Source organism: Dama dama, chromosome 13 (assembly GCF_033118175.1).
Source record: "Dama dama isolate Ldn47 chromosome 13, ASM3311817v1, whole genome shotgun sequence".
Taxonomy (NCBI): domain Eukaryota; kingdom Metazoa; phylum Chordata; class Mammalia; order Artiodactyla; family Cervidae; genus Dama; species Dama dama.
Genome location: NC_083693.1, coordinates 71375424 through 71395925, shown reverse-complemented (window position 1 = coordinate 71395925; position 20502 = coordinate 71375424). Strand labels below are relative to the sequence as shown.

The 20502-nt window shown below is 59.1% G+C and overlaps 1 protein-coding gene across 1 annotated transcript in view; it reads left to right on the top strand.

Annotated features, from left to right (window-relative positions):
- The first annotated feature begins 602 nt into the window (after positions 1-602).
- The window catches only part of CCDC85C (coiled-coil domain containing 85C), a 78238-nt gene continuing 58338 nt past the window's right edge, over positions 603-20502 (top strand). The window contains exon 1 of the mRNA XM_061159401.1: positions 603-1412. Coding sequence (XP_061015384.1) covers positions 617-1412 — 796 coding nt within the window. The 5' untranslated portion in view covers positions 603-616. The remainder of the gene's footprint in view (positions 1413-20502) is intronic.

The following is a 20502-nucleotide window of genomic DNA, read 5'->3' as shown; positions in this document are numbered from 1 at the left end:
GGGGGGGGCTGTGGGCAGCCCGGAGGGTGGACTGTACCATCTCCCGCGGCGTCCCCCGAGTGCGCCCCGCCCCTCCCACACACCCCCGGGAAGACCCAATCGGACGGGCGCGGGGGTGGGACCACGGCTCGAGCGCGCCTCTGGCTGGGCGCCGGGAGGGCGGGCGCACGGCGCGGGGGAGACGTGGGGACCCGCCGCGCCTCTGCCCGCGCGCCGGCTCGCTCCCCCCAGGAGGCGGGGCCCGGACCGCGTGCGCCCAGCCCCTTCCCCGCCCGGAGTAGGCGGGGCGGCTGGGGCTCCGGAGCTGGGCCGGGGGCGGGCCTCCGCCTGCTTAGCCCGAGCCGGGAGAGAGCCCGGCACCGCGGCCGCCGACGCAGCAGCGTTCCCAGCTCGCCGAGTCTCGAGACGCACCGATTCCCCCGGGCGCCCCGGGCGGCGGGCAGGCGCTGCGTGAGGGCGCTCGAGGCAGCGCGGGGCGGGCCGCACGCGCCCCCCGGCCGCCACCACCACCCCCACCCCACCCCGCCGCCCGCGCGCGGACCGGCCCAGCGCAGCCCCGGAACGGGGAGCGCCGGCCGGGCGAGGGCGCGGGCGATGCCGCGGTGACGGCCCCGCCATGGCGAAGCCCCCGGCGGCGGCGGCGGCGGCGGCGTCGGAGGAGCTGAGCCAGGTGCCGGACGAGGAGCTGCTGCGCTGGAGCAAGGAGGAGCTGGCGCGGAGACTGCGGCGCGCGGAGGGCGAGAAGGTGGGCCTCATGCTGGAGCACGGCGGCCTGATGCGCGACGTGAACCGGAGGCTGCAGCAGCACTTGCTGGAGATCCGCGGCCTCAAGGACGTGAACCAGCGGCTGCAGGACGACAACCAGGAGCTGCGCGAGCTGTGCTGCTTCCTCGACGACGACCGGCAGAAGGGGCGCAAGCTGGCGCGCGAGTGGCAGCGCTTCGGGCGCCACGCGGCCGGCGCCGTGTGGCACGAGGTGGCCCGCTCGCAGCAGAAGCTCCGCGAGCTTGAGGCGCGCCAGGAGGCCCTGCTGCGCGAGAACCTGGAGCTCAAAGAACTGGTGCTGCTGCTGGACGAGGAGCGCGCGGCGCTGGCGGGGGGCGCGGGCGGCGCGGGCGGCGCGGGCGGCGGCGGCGCCGGCTCCCGCAGCTCCATCGACAGCCAGGCCAGCTTGAGCGGGCCGCTGCCCGGCGGCGCGGCGGGCGCGGGTACCCGGGACGTGGGCGACGGCAGCAGCACGTCGAGCGCGGGCAGCGGCGGCAGCCCGGACCATCACCACCACGTCCCGCCGCCGCTGCTGCCTCCCGGGCCGCCCAAGGCCCCCGACGGCAAGGCGGTAGCCACGCGCCGGTCCCTGGACGACCTTTCGGCGCCGCCGCCGCACCACCGAAGCATCCCCAACGGCTTGCACGGTAAGGAGGGCGCCCGCCGGGTAGGGCGCGTCTCGGGCCCAGAGCCCCTTCCCCCGCGGGCGGCCGCCACTCCGGACCCCTCCTCCGGCTGGCGTCGGAGAGATCGCCAGCCAGCCCGCGGTGGGGCTTTTTTTTTTTTTTAGGTGCCGAATTTTCCGGTTAAGCGATGGGGGCGTGTCCCTGCCGCGCTGAATCCGCAGCCGGTCCGGGACCCCCAGGCTCCTCAAAAGTTTCTCCCCTGCGGAGTTTATCGGTCTCAGAATCTGGGACCATAGGGCTGGCTGGAGGTGCCGCAGCTCTGCCTGGAAACCCTGGCCCGGGACCGGGAAGTTTTTAATGGGAGGGGGCGCGGGGAGGAGGGAAGTGATAGGCCCTTTGAGCGAAAGCGAAATTTTCCCTCTTCTTGGAACAACAGGCAGCCCCCAAGCAATGATCACCTGTGTGCCGGGGCAGAGCTGGCATTCCACCTGGGCTTCTCCGTGCTGTCTGCCCCAGGGAAGGGGTCACAGGCAGCTGGGCCCAAGTACTGGGGTGGAAGAACCTTCCTGGTTTGCTATTACTCCTGCCTTTCTCAGCGCCCCCCGCCCCCGGGGAGCTTTCTCAACTGAGGCTCTTAATATTTCCCAGAGGAATATAGGCTTGGACAGGATCCTGGCATTCTATCTCCTCGGGCCTCAGTTTCCTTATCTGTAGAATGGAGCCGGTAATCCCTACCTCCCGGATTTGAGGCAGAGATAAAAGCCTCTGAAGGGGTCTGTAAATTACTGCTCACCTTGCAGGAAGTGCGGAGGTTGTCAGCAGCTGCTGGGGTGTGGGTGGAAGGACCTTTGGCCTCGGGAAAGCCCAGCTACTGTATTCCAGCCCACTTGACTGCTGGGCCCGGGGCAGAGGGCTCTGTCGCAGCTGGTCGCCCTCCCGGTCCCCAGCTCTCTGATCGGTGGCTGTCCCCCTGCCCCACTCCTCTCCCTCCTCCCTGTCTTTCCACATTTTTGGTGGCTTGGCTCCTGCTCTGGTGGCTGTTCCTGCTCCCTGAACTATTTGCCTGAAGGTGGAGATTAAACAGCCCTTTCTGGTTCTCTTTAAAGGCTTTCCTAGTTCAGAGAAAATGTATCTAGGCCTTAAATGACTGTTCTTCCCCTGAGTGACAGCCCTGGGACAGGACATTCTCTCTTTGCTTTGGTAGCCAAGTGGCCTCTGCCGGTGCCTCGGGGTGGGGGCTGGGGTGGGAACTGGACCCGGGGGAGGTGGGGCACTAGCCCAGTGCAGGTTTTATTTACCTTCCTAGCCTGTGAGTTGGGGCAGGGCTAGGTGTAGAGGGATATTTCATTACTGATTAGCAATCTAAGGCTACAACTTGGGTTTCTCTCCAGTGACTCTATCCACCCCACCTCCCACCAGCAAGCTCCTTAAGGGCAGTGGGAGTAGTTCAGAGTTAGGTGGTTTGCACCATTTGGGGAATGAGGAGTCCCAGTCTCAGCCTCTCTGGTCTTGTTTTCTGGGGCGGGGGTGGAGGGGTGGGGCTTGGGAGGGACAGATTTCTGGGCCTCGGTTTCCCCAAGTGCTGTAGGAAGCGGAGGACTGCGGCAGTCTGTGGCTAGGAAGCAAAATGTTTCTGGTTTTCAGCTGCGTCATCAGTGACACTTGGCGAGGGTGTTTCTCTTCAGGGCACTAAAGTGTCAGGGCATATTGGCAGAGAAGTTCTGGCATTATTTTGGACAAGGAGACGCAGACCCTGTCTTCGTTCGCGGCTGCTGTGAGCAGAGCAGGTGTGGAGGACTGGATCCCACCTGAGGTTTCCCAGCCCACTGAGGGGCAGGGAGGATTGGAGCTGTAGTTTTCCCTGTAGAGTCCACGCTCCCCCAAGACCCGTGCACACAGGACTGCCACAGATTCTGTGGGGGCACAGCTTTCTGTTGGGGTGAAATAAGCACTCAGCATCATGATCACAAGTTTCAGTCATCAGTGGGATTGTTGTCAATTTAGTTTTGTCTCAGAGTTGAGCGTGGCCTTGAGATGGTCTCCCAACAGTAAGAGTGGGATGTCTGGAGACAAGGGAAGGCCCTTCTCTTCAAAGCCACTCTTCTGCCCTTGGACCTGTAGTTTTGGGTGGAGAGCAAGCTGGAGATGAGGCAGATAACAGGCCCCAGTCTGGGTGGTGGTGAAAGTGGAATCAGATACCAGAGTGGTGCTTCAGATTCTTTGCCCTCTCAGCTTACCCTCACAGGAACCCTGCGAGGCAGTATTATCCCCATTTTACAGTCAAGCAACTAGAGGCTCAGAGAGGTTCTGAGCAATTCCTGAGAAGGCAACTGAGATTGCAATGTCAGTTGTCAGTTGCCTGGGTGGTGCTGTGGGGGTCATGTACTGCTCAGGCCACGGGGTTGGCTCACGTCTCTGGCTTGTGGTCATTTTGGCCGATAATATTCATCAACAGACACTGCTGACTCCCCGTTCTTGATTCTGGCCCACGTTTGCCCTGCTTCTCCTGCCCCAGCAAATGTCACTTCCTTATCGGTGACGCCTGAGCAGATGGTTGATAACCCCCGTGCCTGGAGGGCTCAGACAGTCTCCTGTTCGAATCTCTTCCCTCTTCCCTCCGGCCAGGGACTTCACTTTCACGAGCCTCTCTTTGCTCCTCTTCTGTAGAGTGGGTCCTCCTCTATCCCTGCAGACAGTGGGCCTCAACAGTTGTCAGGGCCTTGTCATGTGTGTTTCTCCCAAGGATCCTCATGAGAAAGAGAGGGACCTGTTGGGGGTTTGCCAAATAGACATCGGCGGTTCTCTTTGAAACTCTGTTTGCTGTTTAGACAAATAGCTTGCCCGAGTGTTTGCGGCTGAGCTGGTGTCTGGTTGCACCTCCTGGGGCGCAGTGGCCCTGTAGTCCTGTCTGGAAGCTGCAGGGTACCTGCAGTCCTGCTGGGTGCCCTTGGGGCTGTAAGAGGCTGTGGTGGGTGGCGGCCCATCTGTATTCCAGGTCCTCCCTGGCTGGGCCTGGGCCTGACTGGCCTGTGAATGGGAATTCAAATAGGCCTTTTTCTTGGTCTTTTTTTTTTCTTTTTCTTTGATAGAAGTCCGGGCTGAGCTGATTAAAGTCTGGACTGGGATGCTCTTTGCTCTAATTTAGTCGGGGGGCAGACTGGGACAGGCGAACCCCATACATCAGACAGTCAGGTCTGCACTTTGAACTCATGCAATTTTCAAACAAAAGTTATTTTTAACAGTTCTTCCTTCCCTCTCCTGCGTGTCCCACCTTTTTCCTCCCTCCCGCCGCCCACCGTGTGCCCATTTACCTCCGGCCCAGTCCTCCCATCACTGTCACATGGCCCACTCCCCTTTTTGCTAACCCCAGGAACGAGGGCCTCCAGCAGCCCTTTGTACAGGCCCCGTTTATACCTTTAAAAGTTTGCATGAAAAGTTTGAGCTTCTCAAAATAAGATGGGTTTGTTCTCCTGCTTGTGTTTTATTGTTGGTTTAAAGGGAGGATAGAGTGAGGGTGGTCTGGGTCTTTAAAAAAAGACAGAGCCTCTGGCCTTGAATAGGTCTTTTATGTGGGGATCCCAGCTCAGCAGCCCCGGGGCAGGACGCTAATGGGCAGCTTTTCCTAAACCTGGCCAGGCCTGGGGGCAGAGGTCAGTGAAGACAAGGAGGCAGGGTTGAATAAGCCTTTTCCCCTCCCTCCCCATCTTGACCCCACCACCTGTCACTGGCCTTGGGTACCAGGCCCCCAGGGCCAGGAGCTCACTGGCCGGTAACCCAGGGCATGTGCCCTGAGCCTCACAGTTTATACCTACCACAGAGCGTCCCAGTCCCAGCTCCATTGTGTTCAGAGCTCCCAAGTGGTCCCATATGGCAGATGGAGAAACTGAGGTCTGGAGAGGTGTGGTGACTAGCTCCCAGTCCTGTGGGCTGGCTGGGGCAGAGAGGAGTGGCTGGATCAGTCCAGGGGACCTCTCTCAGCCTTGGGTGTCAGAGCCTGGGCCTACCACCCCTCTGGGCCAGGACAGTCTGAGCACCCCCCAATAGGAGGCCCCCTTCCAGCCGTGGAAGGCCACTCTGAGCTTAATCCTGGGCAGGGCTCCAATGACCTGTAGATGGACCCAGGCAGGGCGGGGCCTGTGTAGCTAAGGTGTGGCTCCCCTTCTCAGGCCAGACCGAGAGCCTCAGTCTTGCTGTCCTCTTTCCTTGCCTGAAGTTCACGGCTCCAGAGATCTGTGGATGGGGAAGTGCCAGCTTCCACACACCGGGTCCCTCCTCACTTCTGTTTTCATTCCCTTGCTTCCCTGCCAGACAGCTTCCCTCTGCTGTCGCGGCCCCACCAGACCCCTCACCCAGGGCCTGGCCTCTGAGTTCCTAGGACACAGACTTGGTTTTTATGTTGATCCTGGAGCCGCAGGATTAGCAGGGAAATGCTCTGCTGCTCATGGTCTGTGGTTTGCACTCGTGGGGGGTTTCCTACGCTCTGCTTGTCCTCCCCGTTGGCAGAAAGCATCAGAGGCCTGGACCCTGCTCGAGTTCTGGGACCTCTGTTTTCTCATCTGCAAAGTGGGAAGCTGTGACCCACCTTCGGGTTGAGGAAGGAGGGAGCGTAGGGATGTGTGTAAAGTGGGCAGCGTGTAAGAGGAGGCAGCTTACTGCACGTGGAAGCCTCGATTTCCTCATCTGTGTCCTGAGAACTGAGCCTCAAAGGATGGGCTCAGGGACTCCTGCAGACTTGCCTCCTCGGGGTGGGGCTGCGGGACCCCCATCACGTGCTCGTGAAGGGGCCCTTGTGCCCGCCGCCCGTCACAGTCACAGGAGTCCTTGTCCGGTTGAATGGAAAGGGGTGGCATTCCAGCAGCAGCCGTAGGCCTGCAGGTGGCTCTGGACCAGGGGTGCCGAGAGCCCAGAGCCTGCAAGGTGCTCTCATGACCTGCGGGGAGGCAGGGGGCCTGGAAGCCTCTTCTCGGGAATAGCAAGAGCGAGCATGTTGAGCCAGGAGATGAAAGGCTTTGGGGTTGGTGAGCGGCCGCTAGGCAGGGAGGGCTGTCAGCCCAGGGGGATTAGTGCTGTGTGCAGACCCCCGAAGTTCCAGCAATTCGGACTTCAGCTCCCGCAAACAAGAGTGGTCCAGGCAGACCTGGTTGCCTCTGGAGGTGGGGAGCTCCCCATCAGGGGAGGCATGCAAGCCCAGGGCATTCCTGAACCCACTGCGATGAAGCACTCAGACAGCTGGGCAGCTGGTTGTGCGAGTCCAGAACAGGAGTAGAGAATAGTCTGGAGGCGGGTGGGTGGGGCTGGTTGTTGAGAGAATTCGCCCTTCAAGCAGGAAGGAAAACAGGAGCAGACGTTTCTTGAGCGGTTACTCAGTCTGAGAGTGCCACGCGCGGTGATTCATGTAGCTGGGGTTGGGGAGTGGCAGCTTGGGAGCATCCATCTGGAGTCCGTCGTGCTGTGGGCTGGGTTGGGGGCCACCGGGGTGGTTGTCGCGGGGACCGTGGTCACAGGAGAGAACCTTCTCTGCAGGTCCTCAGACCAGGTGTGTCTGCTCCAAAGCCCCGCCTGCCTCCTTTTGACTCCTGACGTCTGGGGTCAGGGGCTCCACCCTGAGCTATTGGGGTGCTCAGGCACGCCTTCTCTCTCTGCAGCCTCACTGTGCCTGCCCACAGAATACTTACGCCCATGGTGGCTCTGCCCACGCCTACAACCTTGGTACCGGGGGGTCCCTGCAGGGAGTGCCCTGGGATTTCAGAGCTGGGAAGGAGGCAGCGCTAATTTGCCTGGAGCAGGGTGGCGAGGGAACCCGAGTGGCTTCCCCGAAGCCTGGCGATAGAGGAACAAGTTGGTCTGCGAAAGAGACCTGATGCTCTTTTGATTGTGAACAGGCAGGAATGGTCCCCCACACCCTCAGCTTCCAGGCACCGAGAGCTGGTCACTGTCACCTGTTCCCCTCTTGCTGTCTTCTGCTGCCTCAGGCAGTCAGGGGCAGGAGGGTGGAGGGCAGGTCTGGAGCTGGGTCAGTCCCCTGGTGATGGGATGCCTGCCTCTTCTTGAGCAACTCACTGTTGGTCTCCACTGTCCAGGGAGCAGGGCAGAAAGATCAGGAGTTGTATTGATTCATCGGTAAATGTTCTTGGGATCACCCTGTGTGTGATGTTTAAGCAGAGGTGTGGAGCGTCGTTTAACCAGAGCAGAGCCCGCGGGCCCTGGGGAGTAGGTGAGGGTCTGTTTCCCTTTCCTCCTTCCTGCTTCCCCATTGGCCAGAGGCCCTGGTCATTTGTTATTTCCTGAATTCGAACGTGGGCTTTGCTCTCCTCCGTTGCAATGCGGGGTTGCATCTTAGAATCAGCGTGTGTGTTTACTGCAGGTCTTCCCCTCCCTCCCTCTGGAAAATCGGGCATCTGTGACTGATGGTATCTTAGAGAGGAGGAAATGCCATGCCTGGGAAAGCCGGAAACCTGGGAGCAAACTGCCTGGAGCCCTGAAGGCTCTCGGAAGAGACTGGGAAGGAAAGGGGGCCCGCCCCAGGCTTGGCCACACCGGTGCGAGGAGACGCACCGGGGCGGGGTCGGGGTGGGGTCCCTGTTTCTGCTGAGGAAGGGGGGCTCAGGGCAGAGAGGCAAGTCACATCAGGTCACGTGGGGGTGGGGATGGGGCCATCCACGTGAAGCTGCACGTGAAGGTGCCCCGCCACTGCCATGTGACTTCATCATGCCCCCCTTCGCTGCTCTCAGAGGCGCCCTGGTTTGGCTCTCAGCCTCTTCGGGGGTGCCCGGAGCTCAGCCGAGGGGGTTGGCTGGAGCTGGGAGCTGAGACGGAGCAGGTCCGCGCAAGCAGAGGAGAGCAGGGGAGAGGCCAGGCGTGGAGGGAGGAACCGCTGGAGCACTGGCACATCTGGCCCGGCGGGGTGGGGCTGACTGCGTGATGCTGGGGCAGGTGGCTCTGCGGCGCTGCCCTCACCGCGTGCCCCGCTGCAGTCCCTGGGCTGGGCTCTTCCAGCTGTGAGCGGTTCCAGCTGTGACCTTCTCGGAGAGTTTTTCTGCAGTCAGCTGTCCCAGGCGCTCTCAAGAGACTGCCACTTCCCATAGCCAGTCTGCTCCCTTCCCCTTGCACTCCACTGAACACACACACACAGGGGCCCCCTGCCAGCTGATACAGCCCCCACATCTGGGGCAGCTTCAGGGGCATGGCTGTGCCCTACCCGCCCCCCGGGTCAGGGCTCTGTGTGTGGACCGGACAACGCAGAACCAACGGCCGCAGCCCACTCGTGAGCTGACCTCGTGCGAGCCCCGTCTTCTCTCTGGGCCCTCATTTTGCCCTTCTGTAAAATGGGAGGCTTGGGTGGGCTGTGTCCAGGGTTCCAGAGACCCTTGCATCCTCTGGCCCCTTGACTCAGCGTTCCTAGAGCTGGCAGAGCCACAGGGAACGGGCCACTGCCCTGCCCGTCCTCCTCTGGTTGTCACCTTTGTGGTTGGGTCTCTCGCAGGGGCAGGTCTGGGCGGTGGCGGGGCTGTGGCTGCCGTGATGACAGGCGGGCACCACTCTGTCCAGCACTGAGGCCAAGCCAGTGGCTGGCCAGCCTGTCCTCGTGAGGGGCCGTGGTGAGGGCCCCAGTGGAATTACCTGCCCCTGCCATCTGATCGCCTTCTGCAGGGCTGGGCGCTGCTAGAAGAGGGCGCTGGGCTCTGGTCCCCAGGTGTGGGTTACCCGGGACAAGTCTGTCTGTTCTGGACTTACGCCATTTGCTGTCCTGTCTGTCCCCGAGTCCATAACCTTCCCCAGGGCAGGGTCCAGTCTTCCTGGCATGTGGTGGGCACTCAGTAAATGGTGGGATGAGAAATGAGCAACCCAGAGGCGTTGGATGAGTTCTCCCTCTGGTTTTAAACCCAACAGAGGTCCATCCGCTTTGGCCACCTGCCTTTCTTTTTTTTTTTTTTTTTGTGCCATTTGGCGCCAAATGGCCTTCAACTACTTTAAAAACAAAAATCAGATCACCTCCCCAACCCCCAGGGTGGTGACTTGTGCTTCCCACTGCCCGCCCCGCCCCCCCGCCCCCCCGCCCCCCACCAGCTTCCCTGTTCCTTTTAACAACTCCTTAGAAGTACCTCTTTGCTTTTTTCAGTGGTTCTCAACCTCAGCTGCATATTAGACATCACCTCTGGGAACTTGAAGAAATGTCAGTGCCTGGACCAGTCCTCGGAGATGGGCCCGTCTGGTCGGGGCGGGTGGGTGTTGGAGATGCTCCCTGGAGACTCCTCCCTGGTGGGAAGCTCTCGGGGATGAGCTGTGGGGTCCACTGGTCACCTGAGCTGGAGGTGGCCTGTTTGCAGGTCAGCTGGCGGCAAGGACACCTCCCCACACTGGGGCATCACAGAGCCAGGCGCGCGGGCCTGGAGGCTGGTGTCGGCTCACGTTAGCCGTGAGCGTGAGACAGGCCTGTTCGGATGGTCGCTTGCCCGCATTTGCCGCCTGGATGCCCAGGGAGCTGGCTTTGGCCTGCCCGGCGGACAGTGGAAAGCTGGGTCTGAAGCTGGCCTTGCGTCTGCTGAGCACCCACCCCAGCCCTGGTCACAGCTTGGCCCAGTGGTCCCCTCCCCACCCCCCTGCCCCCTGCCACCCCACTTGGGAGCCAGAGCAGACTGCCAGGCTTCAGGCTGGGAGGCACTGACGGCCTTTGTCACCCCCGTGGAGCGGGGCGGTGGGTGGTGGAGGGGGAGGCTGGGCCACCCAGAGGGGCTGGGGGCCTCCTTAGGGCTGCGGTCAAGGGGACAGAGGTGGGCAGGGCTGGCAGCACCCAGACGGCAGGAGAGCCGACCCATTTCCAGAAATAGCCCGTGAACTGTCAGGGGAAGCATCTCTTTGTCTTCCCCGATCTGTCTTTCTGTCGGCTCAGGGCTGTAAGGCAAGAAGCAGGCGCGCTCTTGTCTTGGAATCAGAGGCTCCGGGAGCCGCCCGCCCCCCCCACCGCCCCCTACAAGGGCCCGATTGTGCGGCGCCCCTGCAAGGGCCCGCCTGCAAGGGCCCGCCCCGCATCGAGCGCACCGGCTCCTGTCCTAATGAGCCCGCTCTGGGAGTGGCCCTTTGTGGCGGGTTCCGGCCACGCTGCCTGTGCCAGGGGCTCCCAGAAGGCTCGATTCACATCTCCCGGAGCTCCGGGGGTGGACAATGGGAGCCTCCCGCCCTGCCCTTTCGCCTTTTTCTCTGTATTTTCTGTATTTTGGGGGAATGCACACACACACCCCACTTTTATATAGGACAGAAAATCAAACTGCATGTTTCTCTCCCTCTCTGCACCTTCCAGCCTGGGGGGTGGGGCGGCGGGTTCCCAGCCCCCCGTGGGACCTGCCTCCACCATTGTCCCCCTCCTCTTGTTTCTGGGTCTCTCCTGGCTCCTTTCCCCTGCAAATAGGCTCATGTTTCCTGGTCCAAAACAATAAACAAGGTCTTCCCCCTTCTGTTCCCTGCCCCGGCTTCCTCCTTCCACTGCTCACTTCTCCCCGGAGCATCCGAGGCCCAGCCCACCTTCCCACCCGCCGCCGCTTCTTGGCCCCTGGGGGGCCTGGGCCACAGGAAAGGCAGCTCCGGCTTGGCCCATTGGCTTCTCCTCATCCTGACCTCCCGGTGGTGTTTGATGCCCACCCTGGGCTCGTCTGCTAGAACAAGGCTGTGTGCCGCCTGCCCCCAGACCTCCGTGGCTGCAGTGTTTGGGTGCCTGGCTGCCTCCCGCCTTTGCCGGGCTGCCTCCCTCCTGGAATGAGCCCCTGGTCTTTCTCTGCTTCTCTCTCCTGACCTGGATGTCCAGCTGTCCAGTGTCCCAGTCAGCTGCTCGCTGATGTCGGGGCCCCTGTGTCTTCCACCTGATGGGTGGTGACCCTACTCCAGGGTTTCCTGGCTCTGGCCCTGAGCTGCCCACTAGCCACTGGAGGCTGTTTTGATCTGAGTTAATTCGGATTAAGTAACAAGAGCGGTTTGGTTTCTGAGCTGCACTTAGGCCCCTTGCAGGTGCTTCGCAGCTTGTTGTCAACACAGGAAAGGAACCTCTCCGTCGTTCCAGACAGTTCTGTGGGCAGCGCCGATCTGGACAACGCCTGGCCAGGCCTTGCACTTGCTCTTGTGCATGGAAGGAAGCTCTGTGTCTCGGCTGGTGTCAGGGACTCTGCCCCTCCCTGCCGGGCTCCATGCACCTGCCCAAGGTCTGCCTGCCTTGAAGGTGCACAGCCGGCCCTGAGGGCTTCTGTTGGCAGGAACCCCCTCTCCTGCCTCCTGCCCCCACGGGGATCCTGCTCTTCCCTCGAGGCTTAGGTCTGCCCTTCGAGGTGGCCGCTCACCAGCTGAGTGAGCAGCAGTCCGCGTCCTCTCATGCCCCGGTGTCCGCAGGAGCCTCTCGCTGGTTGCCCTGCAGCCGTGGATGCCGCTCCTGCTGGTGGCCTTGTGTGTGGGTCCACAGATCTGTGTAGGAAACCCAAACCAAGGGGGCCACAGGCAGGGCCCCCGGAGGCTGCGGAGGTCACCCCCTCAGAGCCCAGCCCCCTGCGCCCAGACTCAGAATGAGACCAAGAAGCCTGCAGGATCAGAAAACAGAGAAAACGGCTTTAGAAACGGTGGGGTAAGGCGGGAGTAGGGGTGCAGAGGAGGGGACCCAGGGCCTCCGATCCGTCTCCTCCTGCCGTCCTTGCCGGCAGCATCCTGGCCAGTCACCAGCCCCCAGCAGGGTCCCCCTGCCGCCCTCCGTGGCTGTGACAGGCAGCAGGCGGGTGCACCATCTCGGGGTTAAATGAGTTGCCGGAGTCCAGCCGCGGGTCGTTAGGCCGGCCGGTCTCCCTGGCAGATGAAGCCATTACACACCACACCTGGGTCCCGCCCTGGGCTCGGCCTCGCTGACTGCTGCCCCTCCTTGAGCCCACTGTTGGGTTTTGGTGGGGGAGGGCAGGGGGACCGATGAGATCACAGCCGGATGGTGCCCCCCGTGTGTCCCCTCCTGCTCTCCGATTGAGGGCCTGCTGGGGCACTGGCTTGGCCTCGGGAAGACGAGCTAATATTCCGGCCTTCCCGACCTTGGGGGCCAGAAGGGTCCAAGGAGAGCCCCTTCTAAGTCATCTTCCTCTGGAAATGCAGCTGATGGTGGTGGAACCCTTGGTGGGTGGGGGACCCTTGGTGTCATCTCCCTGGGGGTCTGCTGACCCCCTTCTGCCACCGCCCTCCTCTCCCTGGTCTGCGGCTGTGGGTTTCCTGGGAGCCCTGCCCCACCCCAGCCTGTAGCCCCCCAGTCGTGGGACCCCCTCGTGCTGACCGAGTGTGGTCAAGAGGTCCGGTGGGTGCTCCCTGCCCTCCCTCCGAGGTCCCGGCCCTGGAGGGTGGTCCTCACCCTCGAGGGTGATCCCTGCCCTTGGAAGGTGGGCCCCAGTGCAGTTTAATTTCATCTTACACCTCTCCCTGCAGGGTCCTTAATCCCTGTCGTCCCCTCTGAGTTAAGACCTGGTTCCCGTGAGCGCTGGCCTGGCTGTGGGCAACGTGATCCGCTCCCCAGTGTGTGTGGCTGGGTCCTTGTGGGTAACGCAGGATGAAAAGACCCCTTGTTTTTGCTGCAATTCAAACTCGTGGGCAGGGGAGTGGCGGGCGGGGGTGGGGGTGCTGGAGGTGTGGGGAGGCCAGTCTGCCCTCCAGCTCTCCGGAAAGGCAGTGCAGGTGGGGTCCCTGGAGCTTCCTGGCCTGGGGCTTCAATTTGGGGGTCGTGATAGGAGGGAGACAGCCGGGCTTCCTCAGCCTCCTCTGGTCCCTCAGCAGGCCCTCCTGCTTCAAGGTCAGCTGTGCCCTGCCCTGAGCTGATGTCCGGTGGACACGTGTGCTGTGGTCTCCTTAACCCGGGCAAGACAGGCTTTGCGGAAACTCGGGTCCCCAACATGACTGCTCTCGGGCTATTTCTAAGAGGTGGGGCGTGGTCTCTGGCCCAGGAAAGACCCAGAATCACACTGGGAGGGACAGTGCAATCCCTCCCTGAAGGTTTTAAAACAATTAAAAAAAAAAAATGTATGTATATATATAAATGATTTTGTTTAGTTTCTTTTTTAAAGTTTTTATTGACATAGAGTTGATTTGCAGTGTGGTTTTAGCTTCAGGTATATAGCAAGCCGATTCAGTTGTCCATATGTATGTAGATATATACATTCTTTTTTAATATTCTCTTCCGTTGTAGTTTATTGTAAGATATTGAGTGCAGTTCCCTGTGCTATTTAGTAGGTCTTTGTTGGTAATGTATTTTATATATAGTAGTGTATATATTTTAATTCCAAACTCCTAATTTATCCTCATCACCTTTGCCTTTGGTAACCATACCTTTGTTATCTGACTGTGAGTCTATTTCTGTTTTGTAAACCAGTTCGTGTCTTTTTTTAAGATTGCACATATAAGAAATATAATATGAAAATTTTCTTTGGCTTACTTCACTTGGTACGATCATCTCTAGTTCTTGCCATTGGCATTATTTCATTCTTTTTATGGAGGAGTAATATTCCATTGTATATATCAATATTTCCCTTCTCCATGGTATCTTCCCAACCCAGGGCTCGAACCCAGGTCTCCCACATTGCAGGCGGATTCTTTACCAGCTGAGCCATAAAGGGAAGCCCAATATATATTATACTACACCTTTACCCATTCCCCTAATTCCCCTATCGATGGACATTTAGGTTGCTTCTCCATGAAGCCTTTGAAAAATAAAAATGAATGAGCTTAACACACACCTAGCCAAGAGGCTCCATGCAGGACGCAGGGAGTGAAATCTAATGGCCTCTCCCTTTGCTGACCGGGCATCCTGGACACCGACCATCTTGGTTTGAGCCTGTAGTCTAGTGGGTTTGGAGGTCAAGTTCTGGTTCACCTCCCACCCCACCGTCTTCAGAAAGTCACACCTCTGCTCCTCTGTCTTTTTTAAAAAATAATTTTATTTGTGGATTTATTTTTGGCTCTGCTGGGTCTTCACTGCTGCACAGGCGTTCTTTGGTTGCAGAGAGCGGGGTCGCTCTCCAGTTGCACTGCGTGGACTTCTCATTGTGGGGCTTCTCTTGTTTCCGAGCACAGGCTGCGGGCGCGCAGACGTCAGTAGCTGTGGCTCTCGGGCTCTGGAGTACAGACTCAGGAGCTGAGGCGCACGGTCTTAGTTGCTTTGCGGTGTGTGGGGTCCTCCCAGACCAGGGGTCGAGTCCGTGGCTCCTGCCTTGGCTGGTGGATTCTTTACCACTGAGCCCCCAGGGACGCCCTTGCTCCTCTCTCGCAGTGAGGGATTCAGGCTTAGGTAGGTGTTTCCATGCACATCTCTGCTTCCTGACTTTCTGTGTCGCTTCCCCTCTGCCTCATTTTCCCGGGGCCTCAGCTTACCAGCTGGGAAATGTGGCAGCTGGACCAGGTCCGTGGGGGCTCAGAGACCCCAGAGGAACCTGGGGAAGGTTCTGGACGCGGGGTCCCTTCTGGGCAGCAGCCTTGCCTCGGTGGCTGTTCCCGGCCTGGCCCCTTCTCCCCTGCTGAACTAGTGCCATTGGGGCTTTTTTCTGGGTGATGTTCTTATCTCTGGGGCTTTCAGAATCCAAGGTGACTCAGTTTCTAACCTCAGGCCTTTGCCTTCCAAGTGCCTGCCGCGGTGGGGGCTGAGCCGGCCCAGAATCAGCAAGCAGTGGCCAGGAGGGATCGCGTACTGCTCTGCCCCAGCCCCCACCCCTCCTACGAAGGCTTGGCTTTCCAAGCTGCCCCCTGCCCCCCCGGAACCAGAGGTGCATGTGCCAGCTCCCCGAGGCTGTGGGCGCCTCAGCCATCACCAGCGGGAGCAGAATGAACATGGGAAAGTCTCCTAATTTCCTTCTTTTGAATGGCAACCTCCCTCCTCCTGTAGACCGGGCCTCTGGTGACTTTTGAATCGGTCTGTGGGCTGCCGTTCTTTGGCTGAAAATATATGCATTAGTGCCTCCTTCGCCTTAATGAAAACGGCAGCCTTAGGGCATCAGGGGAGGCCCGGGGGCGAGAAGGCGGCTCTGAGCCTGGACTGACGGCCCGGCATCCAGCCTGTGACTTTGGCTCTGAAAGGTGCTAATGCGCTTGTGTGCCGGCTGGGGTTTTCAGCCTCCCGGGAGGCTTTGTGGGTTCAAGGGAGCCCTGTGCCCAGCCGAGAGGCCTCGTTTCCCCGCGTCATGCCCACTGGCCCCTCCGTGGCCTGCTGACTGGTGCCTCGAAGAAGCAGGAAGGACGTTCCCAAAGCAGGAAGGACGTTCCCAAAGGGGAGAATGGGGTCTCGGAGGCCTCGGGGGGGTGTGTGCGGGGCTGCAGGTAAGGGGTGGCCGAGGGCAGACGAAAGGGATGTGGGACCCCGCTTGCCGCGTTCTGCACGGGGACGGGGAGGGTGGCGTGGCTTCGTCACTGGCGTGGCAGACGTTTCTAGGGCTGCCCGTGGTGCAGGCCCCGGGGCGGGAGTGACCACCTGCTTCAATGTCCTATTTCCGCACCTGGGAATGCGTCTGGGAGGAGGGGTTGGCCCAGTGCAGGCTGGGGAGGTGGGGACGGCCAGGGAGAGCCGGGGGCACCTGCTCTGTTGTGACCGCCTCCCGGGCAGGAGGTGCACCCGGCGCCCAGCCCTGGGGCCTGTGTCTGTCCTTGGCTGGTCCTGTTGTGGCGGGGGAGCCCTTCAGGCGAGGGAGCGGTGAGCTCCCCATCCCCTCCCATCCCCTCCCCTCCCCTCCCCTCCGCTCCCCTCCCCAGGGCGGCTCTGCTTTGTCCCTGGTGATGCAGATCCTTGGGTTAGGGGTCTGGAAGGGCCTTGCCACAGAGAGTTGGAAAGAATCCACCTACACCACTCAATTTTTTTTTTTTTTTCTTTCTAATAACTTAGAAAACCGGCATCCACCACCTCCCTCAGAGGTCTTGGGTAAGACTCAGTTCTGACCACTGTCATCAGGCACCGAGGCTGTTTTCCGTCGCCTTTCCTAGAGGATGATGGGGAGGGGGTAGTCCTGGAAGGGAGAGTGACCCCGGGTGTTGACGGGGAGGGGGTGGGGATGTCGGGGCTGAGTCTGCGCTGGGCTCTGGGCCGCCCCCATAGCAGGAGGGCTGCCTCGGATAACACACCAACTGCTGTCCTTAGAGTTTATCCTTTTAATGCCCCGGGGGCTTGAGGTGTCCGTGGGCCCAGGAGGAGAGTTTGTGGGGAAGAAGGAGGCCCCGGTGGGAGGCTGCCCTGCTGGGGGAAAAGGGGAGCTGGCCTGGCCCCTCTGCCCCTCTTACCCCCACCCACAGGAGCAAGCAGGACCCCAGGTCAGAAAGGCAGGGACCCACGTGAGCTCTGGAGGTGTGCCTGTGGCCGCAGGGCTTAGCCGTGGCTCGCCAGCCCCGAGGCGGCCTGGTGTGACTTGGGGTCCTGGATCAGCAGCGGCAGGGGTGGGAGAAGGGGCAGGCGGGGGTCCCGGGGGTGGGGGTCGGGGGGTCCCTTGCTGACACATCACCATTCCTCTCCATGTCCAGAGCGGCTCAGACAGGGAGATGCTTGTGCAAAAGAGTGATGAGCTGGTATCTGGAAATGACGCCTCATTACAGAGCGTGCTTCCTAAAAACGCGTGCATTTATCATGAAGGGCCTTCAGGAGGAGGAGTCCCCCGGTTGCTGTGGCCCGGATTGGGGCCTGGATACGGGGAGGAGAGCTGGTCCGGCCCCACGGCACAGAGGAGGGGGAACACAGACCTCAGGGCCATAGGATTTCACAGGTTCCCCCCAGTCCATCCCTGAGCCCCAGTTCCTGCCTCTGTCCTGGGGGGAATGTGGGGGTGTTGGTGGTCTTCTCCGCTCTGTGCCATGCTGTCTCCAGCAGAGTGCCACCCGATGTGGGGAGGCAGTGGTGGATGGGACCCGGGCCCCAGTGCTGCTGACCCCTGCGTCCCTCCCCGCAGGCTGCTGGTCCCCGCTCAGGAGACGGATGGAGTTTGATGTCTGAGTTTGTACCTGTGTGTGTGTGGGAGGGGGACAGTTTTCTCTGGGAGCCCTGGAGGATGCTTGGGGGGGGGGTTCCCCCATTAAAAAACAGAGACATCACTTTGCCGGCAAAGGTCGAACTGTGGTGCTGGAGAAGACTCTTGAGAGCCCCTTGGACAGCAGGGAGATCCAGCCTGTCAGTCCTAAAGGATATCAAGCCTGAATATCCATTGGGAGGACTGATGCTGAAGCTGAAGCTCCAATACTTTGGCCAGCTGATGGAAACAGCTGACTCATTGGAAAAGACCCTATTGCTAGGAAAGACTAAAGGCAGGAGGAGAAGGGGATGACAGAGGATGAGATGGTTGGATAGTAGCATCATCCAGTCAGTGGACATGAGTTTGAGTAAACTGTAGCAGATAGTGAAGGACAGGCTTGCTTCGGTCCATGGGGTTGCAGAGTCAGACACGACTGAGTAACAACTGAACAAGAACAATGAGGTCCCATTAACATGTTGGGCCATCATTACCAATGACAATGTTGACCCAACAGTGACATGTTGGGTCATCATTACCACGTGGTCTGAGCACCACCCAGGGCAGGCAGGGGCCACCGGGAAAGAAAATCCTGCCCAGAGTGGGACCGTCCTTGCTGCAGGGAGGAGGGAGGAGGCTCCCGGGTGGCCGGCCTGGCCCTTGTCCCTGTGTCCTGAGCTCGACCACCTCCCAGCCTCTGACCTGAGGTCCAAGGGAGGAGGGGGCTTTGGCGTCTCACCCTCAGGACTTGGTCAGGACTTGGTCAGGGCCAGCTTGCTGGGTGGGTTTCAGCTAGGGCTGTGATTCAGTTTCCTGGCGGGCACTGGATACCATCTGACCGGGTCCAGATGGAGGGTCCTGAGTTCTGGTCGTGGGTACCCCTGGTGTGAACCCAGGCAGGTCACACAAACTCGAGTGCCTCGCCTTTCCGTCTCTGTTTGATGGAGTGACCTTGTTCATCTTAGGGCTGTTGAGACTGGATCAAGATGTGTGCCTAGTAACAGCAAGAGCAGCCTGGTAGGAACAGTAATGGGTGCTGCATGCTGGGTATCCACGTGTTTAACCTTTGGAAAGCACAGGCACTTCAGTTTTCCCGCGTGGACAGGAAGAGGAAGTGGAGACCCAGAGAGGTTGAGCAGCCCAGATCCAGGGGAGAGGGGGGAAGAAGGGGGCCTGGCTCTGGGGCCCACATCCCTCACCGGGACCCTGCACTGCCTCTCTGCACAAGACGTGGTGCACAATCAATGCATTTTCTTCTTCTGAAATAACTGCCTGTTGGGAATTCCCCAGAGGCCCAGTGGTTAGGCCTGGATGCCCTGGTTGGGGAACTAACATCCCACAAGCCATGTGGCGTGGCCAAAAATAAATACATAAATGACAGTGCCTGTTTATTGTAGAAAATTTAGGAAAATAATCACCTTGGGCTCAGCACGCAGAGGGTCTCTGAACCAGAGTGATATGGCCTGAAAGTCATGGGTGCGTTTTCCCACTTTCCCTGGGGGCATTGGCCATGGGAATGGGCGAGTTAAGGAGACAATCAGGAACATTCCAGTTTGAGTGTGATGTTTCTCCCCTCCGCGGGCAGTGGGGCAGTTGGTGGACCTGAAACACGTATGTCACTGGAACACTTATCCTGGAATTTCTTGGCCCCAAAGCCCCGCCGGGTTTATGTTTTTGCAGCATTTCCTGAGTTGCAGATTCTTCCCAGCGTGTCACTGCCCCCTCCCCTCAGTACCCCCTACCCACCCTCTGGGATGCACAGCCCCCTGTTGCAAGCCTGAGTTCAGCCTTCCTCATTTATCCTGAGATCCCCTGAAAGGAGTTGGGCGGGGGTGGTAGTGAGGTGCTCTGGACATCATTCCCCACAAATGTGTCCAGCTGGGGCTGGGGCTGGGGGACACCTCTCCAGCTGCTGTGTCTCACCTGGTCCTTTCATGCTGCAGACTCCACCCCCACCCCCTCCCCCCAACCCCTCTGGCTTATCCTGGTGGGGATACAGAGTATTGCTCACACCTGAATCATCCTTTGCTTATGGTGTGCCCGTCAGGGGAGACTTGGAAGGTACTGAGAGATGCAACATTCGAAATTTGAAAATCGCCTATAATCCTGCTCTCTGGAGAGAACAGGTATTAACATTTTGTTCCTTTCCTAAAGGAGGAAATAGATGCTGGCTCGAAGGGGAGGTTTGTGCACACCTTTTGTTAACTTAACAAAGCAGCAAGATATTGAATATAGTTCACTGTGCAGCACAGTAGGCCCATGTTGTTTATTTTGTATATAGTAGAGTGTGTATCTGTTGATTCCAAGTTTATCCCTCCTCCCCAACTTCCCCTTTGGTAACCGTAAGCTTGTTCTGCGTGTGAGTCTGCAAATAATGCCATTGGCAGCAGCGTGGATGGACTTGGAGACGATCATACTAAGTGAAATAAGCCAGACAGAAAGACAAATAACATATATCACTTAAATGTGAAATCTTAAAAAAAAAAAAAGAAAAATCCATTCAAAACAACTTATGTATAAAACAGAAAGAGACTCACACCCAGAAAGCAGACTCTGTTAACGTTTTATTTTGAAATAACTGTAGACTCACAAGAAGTTGCAGTTGTAGCACAGTGGGCTCCCTTGAGCCCTTCCTCACCCCCCACCCCCCGCAGTGACGTCTTTGTGCGAATGGGCATTATTGAAACCACAGCAACGATGGATGATGACCCCACACAGTGACCAGACCTCAGACCCTCCCTCTGACCAGTCCGTCTTTCCAGTGTTCTCATTCCTATGTGTGTGGGGAGTTTTATGAGCTCTTGCCACGTGTATAGAGTTGTTAGACACACTTTTTAAAAGCAGTGTTTCTGTGTAGAACTGTTTTCAGATTTACAGAATCACTGAGAAGATAGCGGAGCTACCCATGAACCCTGGACCCCGTTCTCTTGTTGCTTGCTGGCTCTAACGGAACTGGCACATTTGTTACGGTTCCTGAGCCGATAGTGGTACGTGTGAGTTAACTAGAGTCCGCACTTCCAGATCTTAGCTTTCTTCTTCTGTTCACGATGCTATCTAAGAGATGATTTTTTTTTTTTTTTTTTAATATTTGTCTATTTGACTTCGCTGGTCTTAGTTGGACACGTGGGATCTTC